The sequence below is a fragment of the Telmatherina bonti genome, assembly GCF_933228915.1.
Source record: "Telmatherina bonti genome assembly, chromosome: 5".
Lineage (NCBI taxonomy): Eukaryota > Metazoa > Chordata > Actinopteri > Atheriniformes > Telmatherinidae > Telmatherina > Telmatherina bonti.
Genome location: NC_136623.1, coordinates 17740852 through 17757936, shown reverse-complemented (window position 1 = coordinate 17757936; position 17085 = coordinate 17740852). Strand labels below are relative to the sequence as shown.

Genomic DNA, 17085 nt, shown 5'->3' with positions numbered 1-17085 from the left:
AAAAAAAAAAAGCACTGTTACGAGTCAAAAGTTGGTTAAATTTGTCTTGGCAAGAAAATGTTGCTGGAGACTGGGGAGTAGAAATTCCCCTCTTAACTGTTGTCAGTGGCAGAAAGCGTCAACTTTGTACTCAACGGCAGTACATCTGTAGTATCCAGTGAAGCCACCAACGACTCGATTTACCATAAACCCTTGCGAGATCTACGTCGTTGCACGTCAACTCCCCCAGTTCCCCCCACCATCACCGTTACACAGAGGAAGAAAGGGGGAGACGGGAAACCTGTACTGAAAGCTGTAAGTGTGTTTTTCAGTAATATTGAATATCCAATATATTTCTATACCAAAGTCTTTGCCGATGTAACTACTAAAGCCTTTAACCTTGCCTCGGCTTAGTTCTCACAAATATGAGCGGCGGCGGGCGGGCCAGGGCCGGCTCATTCGCTGAGCCTCCCGGAGCTCCCGGATCTGCTGCAGCCGGTGCCGGATCGGCAGTAGCCGGCGGAAGCTCGACAGGAAAAACTGGGGCTTCACAAGCCAGTGGAAGCACCTCGACGAGCTTTGGGAATTTGAAACTGTCTAGTAAGTATTTTAAACATATTTCGTGACTAATAAATTGCATATAATAATACAAACTTGTATTGTACTTTGTTTTGAAATAAACCCAATACAGAGTATTTAATGTCGATTGTTGTTGCGGGGCTAACCTTAGCAACCTTAGTTAGCTGGCCAGCTAACGCTAGCTGTGTTTTTCATTACGACCAAGGGCTTTCATCTCTGAGCTAACATCAACGCTAGCTGTGATGAAAAGCTCAGAAGGCAGGTTTTTGTATCGCTGCGTTGTCAAAAGTTTATTTTTTTAAAATTATTATTCCTGTGGCATAATCGAACCATTAACTCCTAAATATAATATAAGAATAAAATCTGTATTTGCGGCATTTATATATTTTGTTATTAACATTAGATTTTGGAGCTAGCTAGTTTGCTAACATTTGCAAAGATACTTTGAAAATATCCAGTATGCTTTTACTGGTGTCCCTCGGTCCTGTCTGATAATTTGCTATGATTGATATAACTGGCAAAATTATATGTTGTGTTGTAACTTAAATACAAAGAGATTCAGCCAGTGACATTTATCCGATTTGACCGAGTTCCAGCCAGCTTATGTTTGCTTATTAACCAGCAAATGTTGACCTTACCTGAAACTTGTCTCACTGTTCATCTAGATGCTTACTTATTAGCACACTTGAAAACAGCTAGGCCATAACTCAAATATATTGCCTTTTTGAGTAGTCAGCATGAATGGTAATGTAGTTTACTACTTGTAGTGAAGTAAAAACAGTTCTGCACTTGGCTTATGACACATGGAGCTGTCGGCATCTTATTTAGATGCTTGAATGTAACTTATTAAAATTTTCAGAACTATACTAACCTCCCTGTTTAGCAGAAACTGTCCTTTCACGTAACTGAACCAGTGTGATTAGCAAAAACTTGGAGAATGCACGTGTGTCACATAGCACTACATAGGTAGCCATTGACTGAATATTTGTAATGGACACTCAATTACACATAAAGTACAGTTACCAAAACAATTTAATTCATCCTAAAATCTTTAAATCATGAATAAAATGTATTTAAAAATAAGAGCACTGTGAAAACAAATTAAGAAAAATTTTAAAGAAATTGAAACTATAAGTAGTATCTTGAGCTTTTCCAAAACACTGAAACTTTTCTCCATGAAGTTTTTTGTTCATCAGGATCTGCACAATCTCCAAGTGCTGACTTAGAGATCCCTGTTCACTGTGGAAACTACAAAAGGACCGTTTTAATCTACTCTAACACTAATCTCACTAAATCAGAAAATCATTTTTGCCTTTACTGTTTGCCTTTTTATCGAAACTTGACTAATTTCATGTTTCTATGATGTGGGTAAATTAAGAAACGTTTTTTTCAGTTTTTCAGTGCACATGGGAAATTTGAGTTTTTCTTTGAGGGGGCAAAGTACAACCTTCGTGTTTAAGAGACTGTGAATAAGAATTATGAATTCTCACGACTTTTTCTGAATTTGCTAAAACTGCCTGTAACTATGTTATAATATGTTTGCCATTTTATGACACGACTTGTTAGCAAGTAAAAGGGGCTTGTTTACTTAGTCCATATTTTAATTTGAAAAATTTCAGACATCTGGGCTAAGAAAGTTTATTCAAAAACTCTTCTCGCTTTTCTGTTGTTGGACGATTTAATGAGTCTAAATTTTTGTCTGCATTTTAATAAGAAGTCATTTGTTCCTCAAATTGCGCTTTGTTTTTGGCGGCATTTGCATGTTAAATAATAATAATAATTGGAACATGCAGCTAAATCCAAAGTAAAAGTAAAATATACAGACCTTTTGGACTAGTGTCCTGCAAGTTTTCAGTGTTTTCCAACATCTGACTCAAATTAATGAGTCATTGTGCAGAACCTAATAGGCTGTTGAATCCATTCAATTAAATTCAGGTGTGTTGCAGCAGGGACATGTTGAAAACCTGCAGGACTGCTTGCGAAGAGGTCTGGAGTTTGCTTATTCGTGCTCTAGGACATGAGAGTATTATTTAAACAGTGTTTACATAGCACTCCTGGGATCTGTAAAATCTTAGCTGCTGTTGTATGCTGTCACATATGCTCTAAAATCCCAGCTGTTTCCATACAGTCTTAAAATAAATCCTCTCTTACAAATAGTCAGTTTAGTGACAGTGACCTTTTTTTAAGCAGATTGGTGCCCTGAGTCATGACCAATCCAAAGCCTGAAAAAAAAAAAAAAGAAAGAAAAAAAAAAAACATTTCCGGCCCAGTGGTACAGCAGAATCTGACATCAAGGTTGAAACATTACCTTCATGTTGCCTCTTTGAAAGTAATCCTAACCCAAAGTGCCATGTAGTTGTCATATTTGGCTGTAATTTCTCACTCACTTGGATGTGTAATTGGTGTAGACAGAAGTTAGTTGAGGTATGTGAATCAGCAATAGGATCATTCAGAAGGTCTATTGCAAAAGAACATTTTTACCCTTCAAGGCACAACCACTGGAGCTTAAAATGTGATAGTTGAGAAGTTTAGAACTGAGTGCTTGATCAAGTAAGTTGCAGTGTATATGTTGTATTACTGTTGGTCAGGTAAAGTTGACCAGTACGGTGGAGGACCAGAAACTTGCAGATGATTAAGAAAGCACCAGTAGTTAAGAAATGACTTACCTGTGTCTTGGGTTATTACCATCATTAAACACAAAGCAAAAACACTCTAATGATGGGGTATTAGTTGCAACTTATTACAGAACTGATAATTTAAAAGTGCTTTAGTTTTACTTAATCCAAGGTCATTTTTGTTTAGTATAGGTGGGATGAGGGTTTTTCACATCTCCTTTCTTTTACTCATCAGGCTCATGTTAACATATTAGAAACCAAAGCTATTCCCTGACAGCTGGGCAAAGTGCTCATCTTTGCATTCATTATTCAAGACACTATCATGCCACAGCTGCTTCATATTTAATGTGATCTCCTTTGCCTCAACTTGCTCTAAAAAGGTTATGCTAAAATAAAATAAAAATTAAACAGCATTTTGTGGAGCTGTAATATTGCAACATGCAGGGACTGCTTGGTGACTGATCTGAGGGAACACATCAGGTCAGATCTCAGCCAGTCATGTGGATATGCCTTTTTCCCCAATAGTTTCTTGCAGTAAAGTTTAAAGACATAAAAGTATAGGATTTTTTTTTTTTTTTTTTTTTTTTTTTTTTGGACAAAATGTTTTCTTGGTAAAACAGTAGCACTTTATATGTTGTCTGACTCATTTTTGAAACTCGGACATAAAAGAAATCTGAAGGGGTCCTGTTGAGACAAGCAAATTGATTAAGCCCAGTGAAGGCATTACCTCTGGGTGTGTTACTGTCCATGCAATGCAGTCACAGGTCCTGACAAGTCTTTTGGCTGTAGGGCTCTTATCTGCTGTTCTTCCCCTCTCACTGTTGTTGTTGCTTCTGGTACCTAGTTGTCAAATCATTCTTGACCCAACACGTGCACAGGAATAAAACGCCACACAGAAACATGATCCTAACTAGAGCTGTCAGATGGTGTTGGATCTTGAGCATCTCACAATATGCTTGTTCTTTTGACAAGGTCAGACATAAAGCTGAAAGTGTACTGTACAAATAGCTGAAAACACTTACTTGGCCTTCTCCAGTCTTCTCCAAATGCCAAAGCTCAACCTATTGTTTATATGTTTGGGTGTTTTAGATATTTTACTACAAGCCAAGACTGTTTGTTAAACAGAGCTCCATACTTTGCTTTTAATTTAAATGACTCGTCTTTGTTGAATGTTCTATGCATGCCCAAGTCCAAGAAGCAGATAAAACATGGAATGAGAACTTATTCAGTCTTGGATAGTGTTGACTGCAATGCTTCAGTGTGCTGATTATTGCCATCATAATGAAACCTCAAGATAGTATTTTGCTTTTAACAATGTTAGTCTTGGTCTTTTGTACAAGTAAATTTTTTGTGACTGTCAAACAGAGGTGCATTTATTCATACTGTGTAACATCTTTAATCGTCCGTTGTAGCACCGACACTGGCATGTATGACCATTTGACAAGTAAAATGCAAAGAAATTATGTCAGAATTAGACAAAAAGAAGTTGGATTGTGAAGTAGAATGGTAAAAGTTAGCCTGCAAAGTTGTCTCAATTGATGTTTGAGGAATCAAATTGAGGGATGCATTGGCTGGCCATACCTTTTGGTTGGATGGTTACACTTTGAAATTGCCATATGTCATTCACAACCAGTTTGCCAGCTTTGTCAATGTGACACTGGTGAGCTAAAGTTTTAATTTACCTATGTATTTTTTTCTCTTCCAATAAACAGAAGCTTTTTATGTAAAACATTTGTTACCTAAAAATAAGACCTTTCCATCTACGCATACCAACTGTCTTCCTCTGAACCCAACAGATATTTTACTACAGTAGTGTAGAGAAGACATATAAAATCCTTGACACTAAATGGTTTTTTCAGTGCCGCCATAGTTTCTCCTTCATGTTTTTGTGGAAAGGGTGATGCTAGTGCACTGATTTTCTTTTGCATTATATAACATGTTCATGAAATTGGCTTACCGTACCTGTGTTGAACTTCGCTGTAAGATATAAGACATTTTGTTATTCTTGCAGTTGTGATGACAAGGGATTCATTTGAATAGATTCTCAAATGAACGGGGGGGGTCAGTCTTAGGTTGGATAGCCTTGCATCGTACACATGTCTGCAGATCGAAGGAAGTTTAGCCTTGTTATACCCTAGGGAGCAGATGGAGTGTTGTGAGAAATTTCAGTAGCTCATTACCTGCCAGTTTAGTGTGTCTAGGGAGCCACCGATTGGGTCACAACCATCTAGAGTAAAAAGGAGACTGCTTTTGTTAATGTTTAGCTTCTGTGTCTAAGGGATACTGGCTTAAAAGCTGAAACAGAGGATTTTGTCTTTTTTTTTTTTCTTTCTTTTAAATAAAATCTCCACTTTGAATGCCATTTGATTGTTTTGATATTAATACACAATTAAATGGTAAAAGTATATATTTAAATATAATTTAAAACCCTATCTAATGGGTTAATTGTATAATCGAAAGATTTTTGTGACAGTCCTTTACTGTTTTCTACAGGAGACAGCGGCAAAGTGACTACAGTGGTAGCAACACCTGGCCAGGGCCCTGATCGTCCACAGGAAGTGTCCTACACTGACATAAAGGTTATAGGAAATGGCTCATTCGGAGTGGTCTACCAGGCACGCCTCATTGACACTCAGGAGATGGTGGCAATTAAGAAAGTTCTCCAAGACAAGAGGTTTAAGGTATGCATTAACACGTGTTTAGATTATTACAGGAACGTGGTTTACACCTTCTGCATTTCCTTCACATTTTTCTTTCCTCATTGTAGAATAGGGAGCTGCAAATTATGAGGAAGTTGGACCACTGCAACATTGTGAGGCTACGTTACTTCTTCTACTCCAGTGGAGAGAAGGTGTGTACGGACTGACATGATGTAGAAAGATGGAGCACTATCCTCCCACACCTAAGCAGCTCATGGGGCATGCATCACTGGTGATTCATGGGCATGTTGAAGACAAGTTGATCTTTGCCTTAAATGTGCCATAAATTCATTACTTGTAGTTGTTGAGATCAAAGATCTTTGAGTTATTATATAAAAGTTGTATCAGCAAAGTTTGATGTTTTGTTTTTGTCCAAATTCAACCATTTTAACTGGACTTTTAGATGCAGACAAGCTGTTGAACCTTAAGGTTTATGACTTTAACATGTAACATGTAACTTGCAGCTGAGTGTTGAGTGGCTTGAGTTTTGTTCCAAACCTTGAACAGTATGGTTACTGGCGAATCACTCTGACTTAATATACAGCACTTTACTTTATTTAGCTGTATTTGTGTTAGCACTTCAATATTTGGTGGTGTTTTTTAAAACAAATTTGTTGTAAACTGAATAAAACAGAAGGAAATCTATATTTTGAGAAGAATCAGTTAACTACTAGGCTAAATATGATTGAAAAAACAATAAAGTAAACAAAACATAGTCTGTAATGTTGGTGGTGTACCTATTGAACGCCCTGACTGAGTAATGCCAGATCAATTATTTGAGGACAGCAATTGTCTGAATCTCTCTGAAGTCTCACTATCAAACAAGTATTTACTCATTGCTTGAGTGTAAAATCTTTATAATAGCAGATATGCTCCATTGCAAAATTCTATTCACATGCATGGCGTTTATTTTTAAGAGCTTGGCATTTTAAATGTTATGCCATTAACAGTTGTCATACCCAGGGTTGAAAAAAAAAGCTATAAAAAAAAATATGAAGCAGTGTTTACAAATATGTGTTTTTACATGCCACATTTCCAGGTTATTGCTTTTCATTTTAGGACTGTAATAAATGCACTTTTGGAGTTGCTTACATTCACTTTCAACCAATAACTAAAGTCCATCTTTCCTTCTATTCCTTTTCACCAGAAAGATGAGGTGTATTTGAATCTTGTGCTGGATTATGTCCCTGAGACAGTGTACAGGGTGGCTCGGCACTTCAACAAAGCCAAGACCACCATCCCCATAATCTATGTTAAGGTGAGTAGAGATTTTAATTCATAATAAGAAGAAAAATAAAATAAAATAAAAAAAATCTGGCTCTGCTAGATGTGCTCCTGTGGGCATTTCTCCCTCTCACTTGTTTTGTGCCTTGAAAAGGTTAATTCACGTCAGTTATTTAAGTAAGATGTACCTCATTTTTAGATATACTTGAAAAGCGCAGTTATATAAAATTAGATCCAAATGTACTGTGTGGGCAGTCTGATCACAGACAAATGTTTTGTCTTTTTTCCCACAGTGTTGCAAAGGTTGTGTGTTGTGCCTACGTCCATTCATCTATGAAAAACAAATAAAATTTGGTGGTGTTCAGTTGATGCACCAGATATAAATGCTTTTTTTCCCCCTTAAAATGCTGATAGCTGTTCAGCAGCAGAACCTCCATGTGCTGTTTCGACAGATACATAGAAGCCCAAAAAATGGAGAAGGGGGTTAGAAAGGCAGCTGGGCATAAATCTGTGCTTTTTAGGTTTGAAGTGTACTATAAATATTTGAAATCCCTCAAAATGTCTCTAGAAGTCATAGTTTAAATCTGACGTGGAATGTGGCTCATGGATGTAGGTGCTGTTTTCAATATGGTTTCTTTACTTATTGCTCATATTCCGAAATAAATGCGGTGGACACTGAAAGGAAAATTTTCTTTGAGTAACTGCCTGGGGATGTAATAAACAACGGAGTATGTTTGCTTTCACAGACAGCTCACTGTTTCAGGATTATGAAAGCAGAAAAGGAAAAATGGGCCTATGGGATTTAATCATTTGCAGTACCCTTGGTTCTCCATCTAAAAGGGTGCTCTTATTAGTGTTTGTGTGTTTACTGCGTATCAAGCAGCAGTGAGGACATTATAGCTGTCTCATGGCCCATTTCCCTACCTCAGCCTACCGCTCCCCCGAGGCTTTGAGATGCATGCTGATCTCTCTCGCTCTTTCTTTCTCTCCTTCCTGACATCTCTCCTTCCTCCGGCAACACACTTTGATCACAGCATGCTTGGGGTCTTGTCCCCCTGCCTCTTGTGTATCCTGTTGTCTTGCTCTTCTTCAGTCCTCTCCTCCTTTTCACCTCTTTCACCTCTTTAACAGTCATCTCCCATCCCTCCGTCATCTTGCCTGTAATCACTTAGTAATCTGGCGAGCCTGCTGTTACAGCTTCATGTGGGCAGTAATGATGATAATGGTGATGATGATGACAGTCATCGTTTGTCTTATTAAAATGCTTACCATCTGCATTTCTCAGACTCATTAAAATGGTGAGGACTTCTCTGTGGGGGCAAATTTTGTTCGAGACTGACATCACAGACCGAGACGTGAGGACAAATGTCAAGAGTTAGATGAGGATAGTTACACATCTTTGGGGAGATTTTTTCACACTTGTGCTATTTTGGTGTTGGAAACCAACCACTGCAGGCTGACTCAGACGCCGTACAGCTGCGTTTTTCGAGACACCTTTTGCAGTGCACCCCAAATCAGGACACATATGGACACAGACTGAACATGATGAATGTGTATTGCTCTCTCAGACATGAGTGTCCTCTTGCCTTTACAGTTGTACCTTCAAAAGGACAAACATTTGAAAATTAGATGTTCTGATGGGATGACGTCTGCGTTGTGTTGAAAGATAAGTTCAACAGTTACCTCTGTTTGAGGAACTCTTATCATAGATTTTTCTGTCGACTGTTCAGGAGAACCGTGCACAAATATCTCAGCATCCTGCTTAACCAGGGAGCAAAAAGGCTGAAAAGACATATCCACTTGGTAGCAACATGTCAGTGGGAGAGCAGGCAAACTTGTGCTGTAACAGTGTGTATTCCTCCTTCCACATCCTTCTCCCAGCAGGAGGGCAGGCTCAGGGGACTTTGGGGAAAATGGGCCACTGGGACATCTGAGTGAGCATTGAGGGAGCTGCTTCATTTCTCACAATCCTGGGCACAAATTCAATCTAACTGGGGGCTCTATTGCTGCTCGTATTACAGTAATATATTAACCTGTTAAGCCAGTGATGTTTCTTTTTGCCTCCAGACTTTACTTTTCTGCTTTTTTTCTACCATCTCCTCTGACATTGTAACACGTTTGTGCAGTTGTAGCAAATTTACCTGGTAGTGTAGTTGGTTACAATAAGAACCACAAAAACTTTATTTAAGGCAGATAAAGGTTGCAGCATGATGTTTGATATTCTTTCTTAAGGCTCACCCATAGATGAAAAGATATATGAAAGATGGACGGAGCCTTCGGCGGTTAAAAGTGAAGCCTATTCGGCCCCCTCTCAGCTCCACCTCACTGCCCATATATGTATTTTCCGGGCAAGACGACACGCATGCCTCTGCCAAGATGGCAATGGTAGGAACCGCCCACCAAGCTTCAATTCAGCTCTTCAGAAACCTATCGGTGATGTCACGGAAGCTACGTCCATCTTTTTATATACAGTCTATGGCCTCGAACGGCATAATTTCCAGTCGTACTGTTATATATAGAAACTGTTAACATGAGACTGATAAAATTTAAACCAGGCAGATTTGATGACTACAGCTCCTTATAGATTTGTGAAAAGTGTTGCCCGATTTGTGTTTTGAAATGCTCTTTTGCTCTTCTTGGATTACGGGCGATTCCGTCCAAGTTATTTAACACACCTGACATTATGCAATTCCTCTCTGTCGGCCCTCAGGTGTACATGTACCAGCTGTTCCGCAGTCTGGCTTATATCCATTCCCAGGGTGTCTGTCACAGAGACATCAAGCCCCAGAACCTCTTGGTAGACCCGGAGACAGCCATCCTCAAACTTTGTGACTTTGGCAGGTCAGTAACAGATCCGGCCTTCAGACTCATCTCTGTCTTATCATTCTGTTTCAGTAGCTTTTTGTGTCTAACTGAATATGTTTATCATGTGACTGTGTCTCCCAAACTTTGCTTCCCCATTATGAATCAGATTTTGTCTTTCCTGAGCAGATACTATAAGTTTGTGAAAACAAGTTAACTTATTTGAATTCTCATTCTTTTTCTCCTCTCCATTGTCTTCCCCCTCTAAAACCTTCCAGTGCAAAGCAGCTAGTTCGAGGGGAACCAAATGTGTCCTATATTTGCTCGCGGTACTATCGTGCCCCAGAGCTCATATTTGGCGCCACTGACTACACATCCAACATTGATATCTGGTCAGCTGGCTGTGTGTTAGCTGAGCTGCTGCTGGGCCAGCCCATCTTCCCTGGTGACAGTGGTGTGGACCAGCTAGTAGAGATCATCAAGGTACTGTATGATTGCATTAAACAATGAAAATAAGTCTCCACAAGTTTAGTACAACTGGAGAATGCAACACGAGTTTCTACATGGACCACTGTCACAGTTGTTCAATCAGAATGAACTTTAATCAGAATTAGTTTCTTTTAAGATGGTCACACATCTCAAACAATATGAAGGACAGTTTCTCCACAGCCTGCTAGCTTATCAAGTGTGATTGGGAGTCACCAGTGTCCATGTCAGTAATGCACATAGCTTATATTTAAATGAGTCAAGTTTGAAAAGAAAAGTTGCTTTTCAGTCCTGTAATCTAAATCCATCTTGGACACCTGTCTGCCTCAGTTTACCAATAGTTTATCAATCTTTAGTGGTGAATGGTTACTGGATCAGAAAATAGAAAAACCCTGATTCGACAAAGCATCTGTCCTGCAGAGTTAGAGATTGCAACAAATCGGATAAGCCAAGCTCAACCAGTCAGTCTACTATTGTTTGTCATCAAACCCCAAATCTGCCATTAGCTATAGTAAAGGACACTGATTGGTCTAGACTTAAGTTTGAACCCTAGAGCTGATATCATGAAGCCTGACAAGACAGATTCTCTCACGATCTCTCAAGAATCCATCTGCTTTTCAATATGGGGGAGGAGGTGCACAGAGAAAACTGAGCTGAGATGTTGACCTGTGTGCTGTTGAATCTGCTACTTCATTTGAAGCAGAAACTGAACATTTGCAACGTTCAGATGGAGCCAAATATACCGATTGCAGTCGCTTTGAAAGCTGTGATCAGAATGAAAATGATCCATGGAAACAACTCTTTCCCAATGAAAAGTGTCAAACCAACCATGAGATCATGTAAATACTGAATCAGGCAGTTGTCAGGTTGTGTTCTTACAGCGCAGGCTCTGACTAGATGTTAATGTGCAACAAGTGGCATTTCCTCACTTGGGAAGATGGCAGCAAACAAATTCACTGAACAGCAGCAGAATGTCCGTTTTAATAACGCCCTTTCCTGTTTGCAGTAGATGCGCATGAGTATCAAGCTGCTGCTTAAAGTACTGCAAAAAAACAAAAAAGAAAACAACTCTGTGATGTAAACATCTTTTCGCACATGTCAGACAGGACCGTTCTGCTTAAACGTTAGCGCATGTACACATCAGATTGAAATAATTAGCTTCCATGTAAACAGCTGCCTGAAAATCTTCATGTAAAAGCATTTGTCTATGTTACCTTCGCTGCTTTGAGTACGGGAATTTAAGGGTATTCCTACTGCACATGCTCTTAAAGTCATGCTCAGGTCACACTTGCAAGTCCACACATTAAGGGTAGGGTAGGAGACGATGGGAAAACCTTTAAAACAAGCTGCATTTGAAAATAAGAAAGTCTAAGCCCGTTTCTTCAGGAGCACTGAGGGAGGGACAAAAGGCAGCTGAGTTGGAAATACATGTCACCATACAGTGGTTTAGAACTGATGACTCAGAAGACCAGACCCAAAAGAATCCGAAGACCTCAGGATCTGGTTCAAGATTTTGGCCATTGTCTGGAACGCAGGAAGCCAATTCCAGTAGAACATGAATCTTCCTGTAAGGTTTATCTAAACTGGGTGCGGCTGAAGACGACAGGGGGGTTAGAGCGGCACACAGAATGAGACTCCAGGGAGAATTATTGTCCAGGAGGAACAAAAGTAATCTTCTCACCAGAGATGAAAATGGGTAGTCCAGAATCCAAAATCCAAATCCAATAAACAGTCCAAGGTCTAATTCACCAGGAAGACTCAGGAGGAGAAGAGTTCAGGAAAACCACTGGGGCAGGCAGGTACTCGGGACAGAGGAGAAAGTAAAAGAATCCAGGGAGAGCAGGTGTTTTAGTTATACAGGCTGGAGACGACCAGAGAAACTCTGGCGATCAGCAGTGCTCGGCTTGTTGCTTAAATGGAGAGAGGCACAGGTGGAAGGCATCAGCAAATCAGCCCTGGAGGATGCCTTCAGGTACTGCTGGGAAAAGCCATGACAAGAGCAGGTCGAGTCAAATGATTGGATGGTGTTTTTTCAGTCCTGTCTGTTCTACAGGTTAATAAATTGTGTGTGTGTGTGTGTGTGTGTGTGTGTGTGTGTGTGTGTGTGTGTGTGTGTTTAAGATCATTTAATTAATTGGCAGTAATTTGGATGTCCTACTACTAGGTACTAATTTTTAAGTAATGTAGTAAAAAGTGCACCTGAGAAACATCTCCTACCCTACTGTTAAACAAAAAAGAAAACAAATGGTAAATTGTACAGTGAGATACAGCTGCATTGTACACACAAATGAAGTAAATTATTCTGGATCTGAACTTTTCCTGTCTGTCAGGTTTTGGGGACACCAACGAGGGAGCAGATCCGGGAGATGAACCCTAACTACACAGAGTTTAAATTCCCACAGATCAAAGCACACCCTTGGACAAAGGTTTGTTCTCCTTCAGGTTGGATAGTAATTCACCAGGTTGTCGATGGGAGATTTTAGCATTTCTTCTGAGCCTTTTTTTTTTCTTTTTTTGCCTTGATAAAAGTCGGTACTGATCACGTTTTTTTTTTCCCTCTTTCTTATGTTGTCTAACCTTTAAGTGCGTATAAATCATAGAAAAACCCCCCGCTGTTTTTCTCCTCAGGTCTTTAAGCCTCGTACCCCACCAGAGGCCATTGCCCTCTGCTCTCGACTGCTGGAATATACACCTGTGACCAGACTGTCTCCGCTGGAAGCGTGTGCGCATGCCTTCTTTGACGAGCTGCGCCAGCCCAACACCCGCCTGCCCAGTGGACGAGAACTGCCACTCCTCTTTAACTTCAGTCCTGTTGGTCAGTCTAGTCCTCCATCCTCCTTTTCTATGATATTAATACTGATTTCTTGTATTTCCGGGAAGTACTGTCTGCAGAAAAATGCAGTCAATGTTTTGTTGCTAATGTTACATATGTTGTTTCTTCTGCACTCTCAGAGCTGTCTATCCAGCCGCAGTTGAACTCCACACTCATTCCTCCTCACGCTCGTGCACAGACATCGCCTGCCTCACATGGTACATATCACAGCTTAAGCAATACTGTTTTCCTGTGTAGTTTAATTTTTATGGAACCATGTTTACTTTTAAATAAGAGAAATAATCACAGAAAACATTCAAAATAACTACGGATTGTTCAGATGTTATATTTTTCTGCATATTTTCAACCTTTGAGCCAACCTCTTAACTCTGCCTAACCATAACCTCTGTCCGCTCTTTACCTGCAATCCATTTTGTACAGTCTGAACCTGAGTTTAGCATCAACTTGCAAGCTAAATGATTATAGACTTTGCACAATTGAATATTACTTCATAGTGAGTTTTCTGGAAAAGTTAAAATAAAGGGTGCATTTTGTCTAAAGTATGATGTGATTGATGATAAATGTGTATTTCCTCTTTTCTCCTGCAGAGGGCAGTGTGTCAGACAGTACCGCCCAGCCCAGCTCAGCACCTGGATCCATCAACAACAGCACCTGAGCATCTATCCCTCTGTTATGTTTTTTTGTTTTGTTTTGTTTTTTTGTCTTCCCAGTTTTCTTTTTCTTTCCTCTGCCCCTATCCCTGTCAACTTTCCTCCTGGCTCCAAACCAAACAGAACCACATAAACTCTCGGCATTGCTATTCTCCCTGAATGCTAACTTTTTCCAGTAGAAAGCAGGGCCTGCAGCTGCTCACCTCAGGAAGCTGTGGGTTGGTATGATTACATGCTGATAGCTCTGGTTGGACTTAATATGTTCAGCAGTTTAAGTCCAGGTTGGTCTTTGTGTGGCCCGCTAGAATAATTAAACCTAATGTTGGTTGGGTAGGATGTTGAGGAGGAACGTTTCTACATACTTTGTGGATTTTCTTTATGAACAACTGACTTTTTTTCCCCTTTTTAAGTTCATTTTATTTGTATGAACTACTTTCACTTGTGGCCACAATGTCATTGATTTGAAATGCGATTAGCTGTCGCAAGAATAAGGGCAGCGTGCAAGGCCCAGTGAATATTGACAATCATTTTTGTAGGATAAAAAACATGGCAACCTGTGCTGTTGGTCATATTATATTTTATCCTAGCAGCTTAGTGTGTAAACTAGAGGCTCTGCTATTGCACTCTGTCCTGAACTCTACTTAGTGTCAATTCTCCAAACCCACTGGTAATCAGACGCAAAGAATTATTTTAGTCTCCCTGTCTGATACCAGACAGAGCATGTCATTTTAGATAAGAGACGCTTTTAAATGTTTTGCTTTTCAGTATTAGCTCTTTAACTTCCTTTATGTGATCAAAAGGGGGTTTTATGCGAGAAGAATGCACACATGTTCAGTTTTGTCATTATAAGCTTTCATTGGTTAAGCTGGAAACCCTGTTTTTCCTATTAATTCTCTTGTGAGTATTGCACATGGACAAACGGAGTGGAGGAAAGTGAGACAGTTATGTCTCAGGCTGTTAACTTCTGCTTGTGTAGGACAGATTTATTTGGTACAGAAGCCTCAATATCTCAGAAGTGTTTCAACATACTCGTCTAGCATTTTTGTATGACTAATCACCTCATTAATTATGTTGCTGTAGAGGAGTGTTTATCAGTCCTGTTCCTTAGGGTCCACTGCCCTGCATGTTTGAAGTCTTACCATCTTCAGCACACCTGATGCAGATAAATGGAACTGCTCATCAAGTGTTGTGCAAGCATTATGCTGTGTGTCGTTCATTTGAGTCAGGTCTGCTTACGTATGGACACGTTGGGCTGCTGTTCATGAAGACCAGGATTGAGAAAGACTACTATAGTGTCACGTTTCATATCAGGTTGATTATGTTACATAATGTTTTCAGGGTGCAGAGGTACTGAGAAACTATTGCACGCTTGCATCGCTCACTAGATTTGTCATTTCAGCTGGTATTGTTTTGTGAGTGAGTTGGTTACAGCTCTGCTCCTTTTGGAGCATCCTCTTTGTGACATTTATCATGTTCCTCTATCTCTGAAACGATGGTCAGAACTTGTCTTGTTCAATTTGCGCAGCTAAAAGTCCGCTGCCAGCATGGGCAAGTTGCCTTTCCTTCAACACGCAAAGGTGCATGTTCAGTTGAAGCCGACCCCAGTAACGTCGGTAATAATCCAACCAGACCTTTTCCTCCAACTCTTAATTATCCGACAGCTTTTTTGGAGCCTCCCCTTCCATTCGTCCTCCTCATCCTAATCCCTCTCATTCCCTCTTCCCTCTCTCCTCCTTTTTTCACTGCTAAACTGTAAATATCAAGTACCTTTTATTTTATTTTGTTATTTTTGTTGTTATTGTTATTATATTGTTGTTCTTGTAATTTTTCTTTTCTGTAGTAGACCGGTGGTCAGCAGCAGCCGGGCTGTTTATCCTCAGTCGCAGTCTGTAAATACGATTTAATTTCAGTCCCTGGTTCAGGAGGGGATAAAACAGAACAAAATGTTTCATTTATATTCTCTCTCCCTCCATTCCACTCATCGCAACTTTCCCTTGTCCCCCACTAATGTTGTCATGGCTTTTTTTATTTATTGTGTTGCGGGGTCGGGAGATCTTTTTCATCAGGTAAAATTTAGGTTTTTACTTCTATTGTCTAAGTCCAGCTTTTAGTCCAGCGTTTTCACATACAAAACAATTTCACATCCAAGATACTGTACTCAGATCCAAATGTTTGAGTGTGCTTTCCAATCAGTGGTCATGTATGGATGCAGGTGAATGTGCTAGCCAACTGGTGGGACTCCAGTTTTCCATTAAACTTCAATGTGAAGGGAATGTTACAAGCCCCTGGATCTTTGGGGTCATCATGTTTTGGGCTGGGGAGCACAGATCATCTTGTGTGTGCGAGTATGTGTGTGTTTGAAGAAAAAGGGGGGGGGAAATGAATAATTAAAAAAAAAAAAAAAAGTATAATCTCCTTTGTCTGACAGTTTTCCTTTTTGTGTGTGTTTGGGGTCTTTTCTTGTGTGTTGTATGAGTGTAACAGGTTAATCCTGTCAATACTGTGTGTGTCTTACCTATGGCACTTTTTTTGTTTGTTTTTAAGCACAGCTTAAGGGAATGTATGTATGTTTGTATGTTGTAGCAGACCGTGAACATTCTCCTAAATGAAAAGCTGGCTAAATGCTATTTTAATCTTTTAATTGTTTTTATTTTGTTTTTCTTTTCCAACTTCTGATCTGTCACACTTGTTTTTAATTTGTGGTTACCCTCTTATTGCCCTTGTTGGAGGGTAAAATGCCATTGTTGGGAACAGAAGATTTTGATAAAGGAGATAAAGAGCAGGAATGGAGGGAGAGAGACTGTTTTTGTTTGTTGGTATAAATAATTAAACTCATTAATAAAGTGATGTAACTGTCCCTGCATCTCATTCATGGCAGAGCAATGCCTGAAGTAATGAGCAATGTTTAAATGAGGAAACGAGGTGTAATGATATTACAACATGTTTACTGTTTAAACATACAGGACAACAAGTGGATAAATGTAAATAATGTCGGCAACAGAGGCTTGATGTAAAATTGAAAATTGTTTGAGGTCATACTGGACTGATCATTGCAACAAATTCACTGACTATACCAGTGGTTCCCAAACTGGCAAATTTGTAAAAGTACTGATGGGAAATGATAAATCAACAAGTGAGACTTTAAGTAATAAAAATGAAGATAATATGATGGTGCATATCTGCCCCTGCTTGACCAGTAATAGTAATAATCAATGGTG

General features: G+C 39.6%; 1 protein-coding gene across 1 annotated transcript; it reads left to right on the top strand.

Annotated features, from left to right (window-relative positions):
- The first annotated feature begins 207 nt into the window (after window positions 1-207).
- On the top strand, window positions 208-16714 carry gsk3ab (glycogen synthase kinase 3 alpha b). The gene is made up of 11 exons (XM_079240416.1): window positions 208-294; window positions 394-579; window positions 5667-5854; window positions 5941-6024; window positions 7020-7130; window positions 9807-9937; window positions 10177-10381; window positions 12715-12810; window positions 13013-13199; window positions 13337-13414; window positions 13805-16714. Exons 2-11 carry the CDS (start codon window positions 405-407, stop codon window positions 13870-13872), a joined length of 1323 nt encoding a protein of 440 aa, XP_079096542.1. The 5' UTR covers window positions 208-294; window positions 394-404; the 3' UTR covers window positions 13873-16714.
- The last annotated feature ends 371 nt before the right edge of the window (window positions 16715-17085 follow it).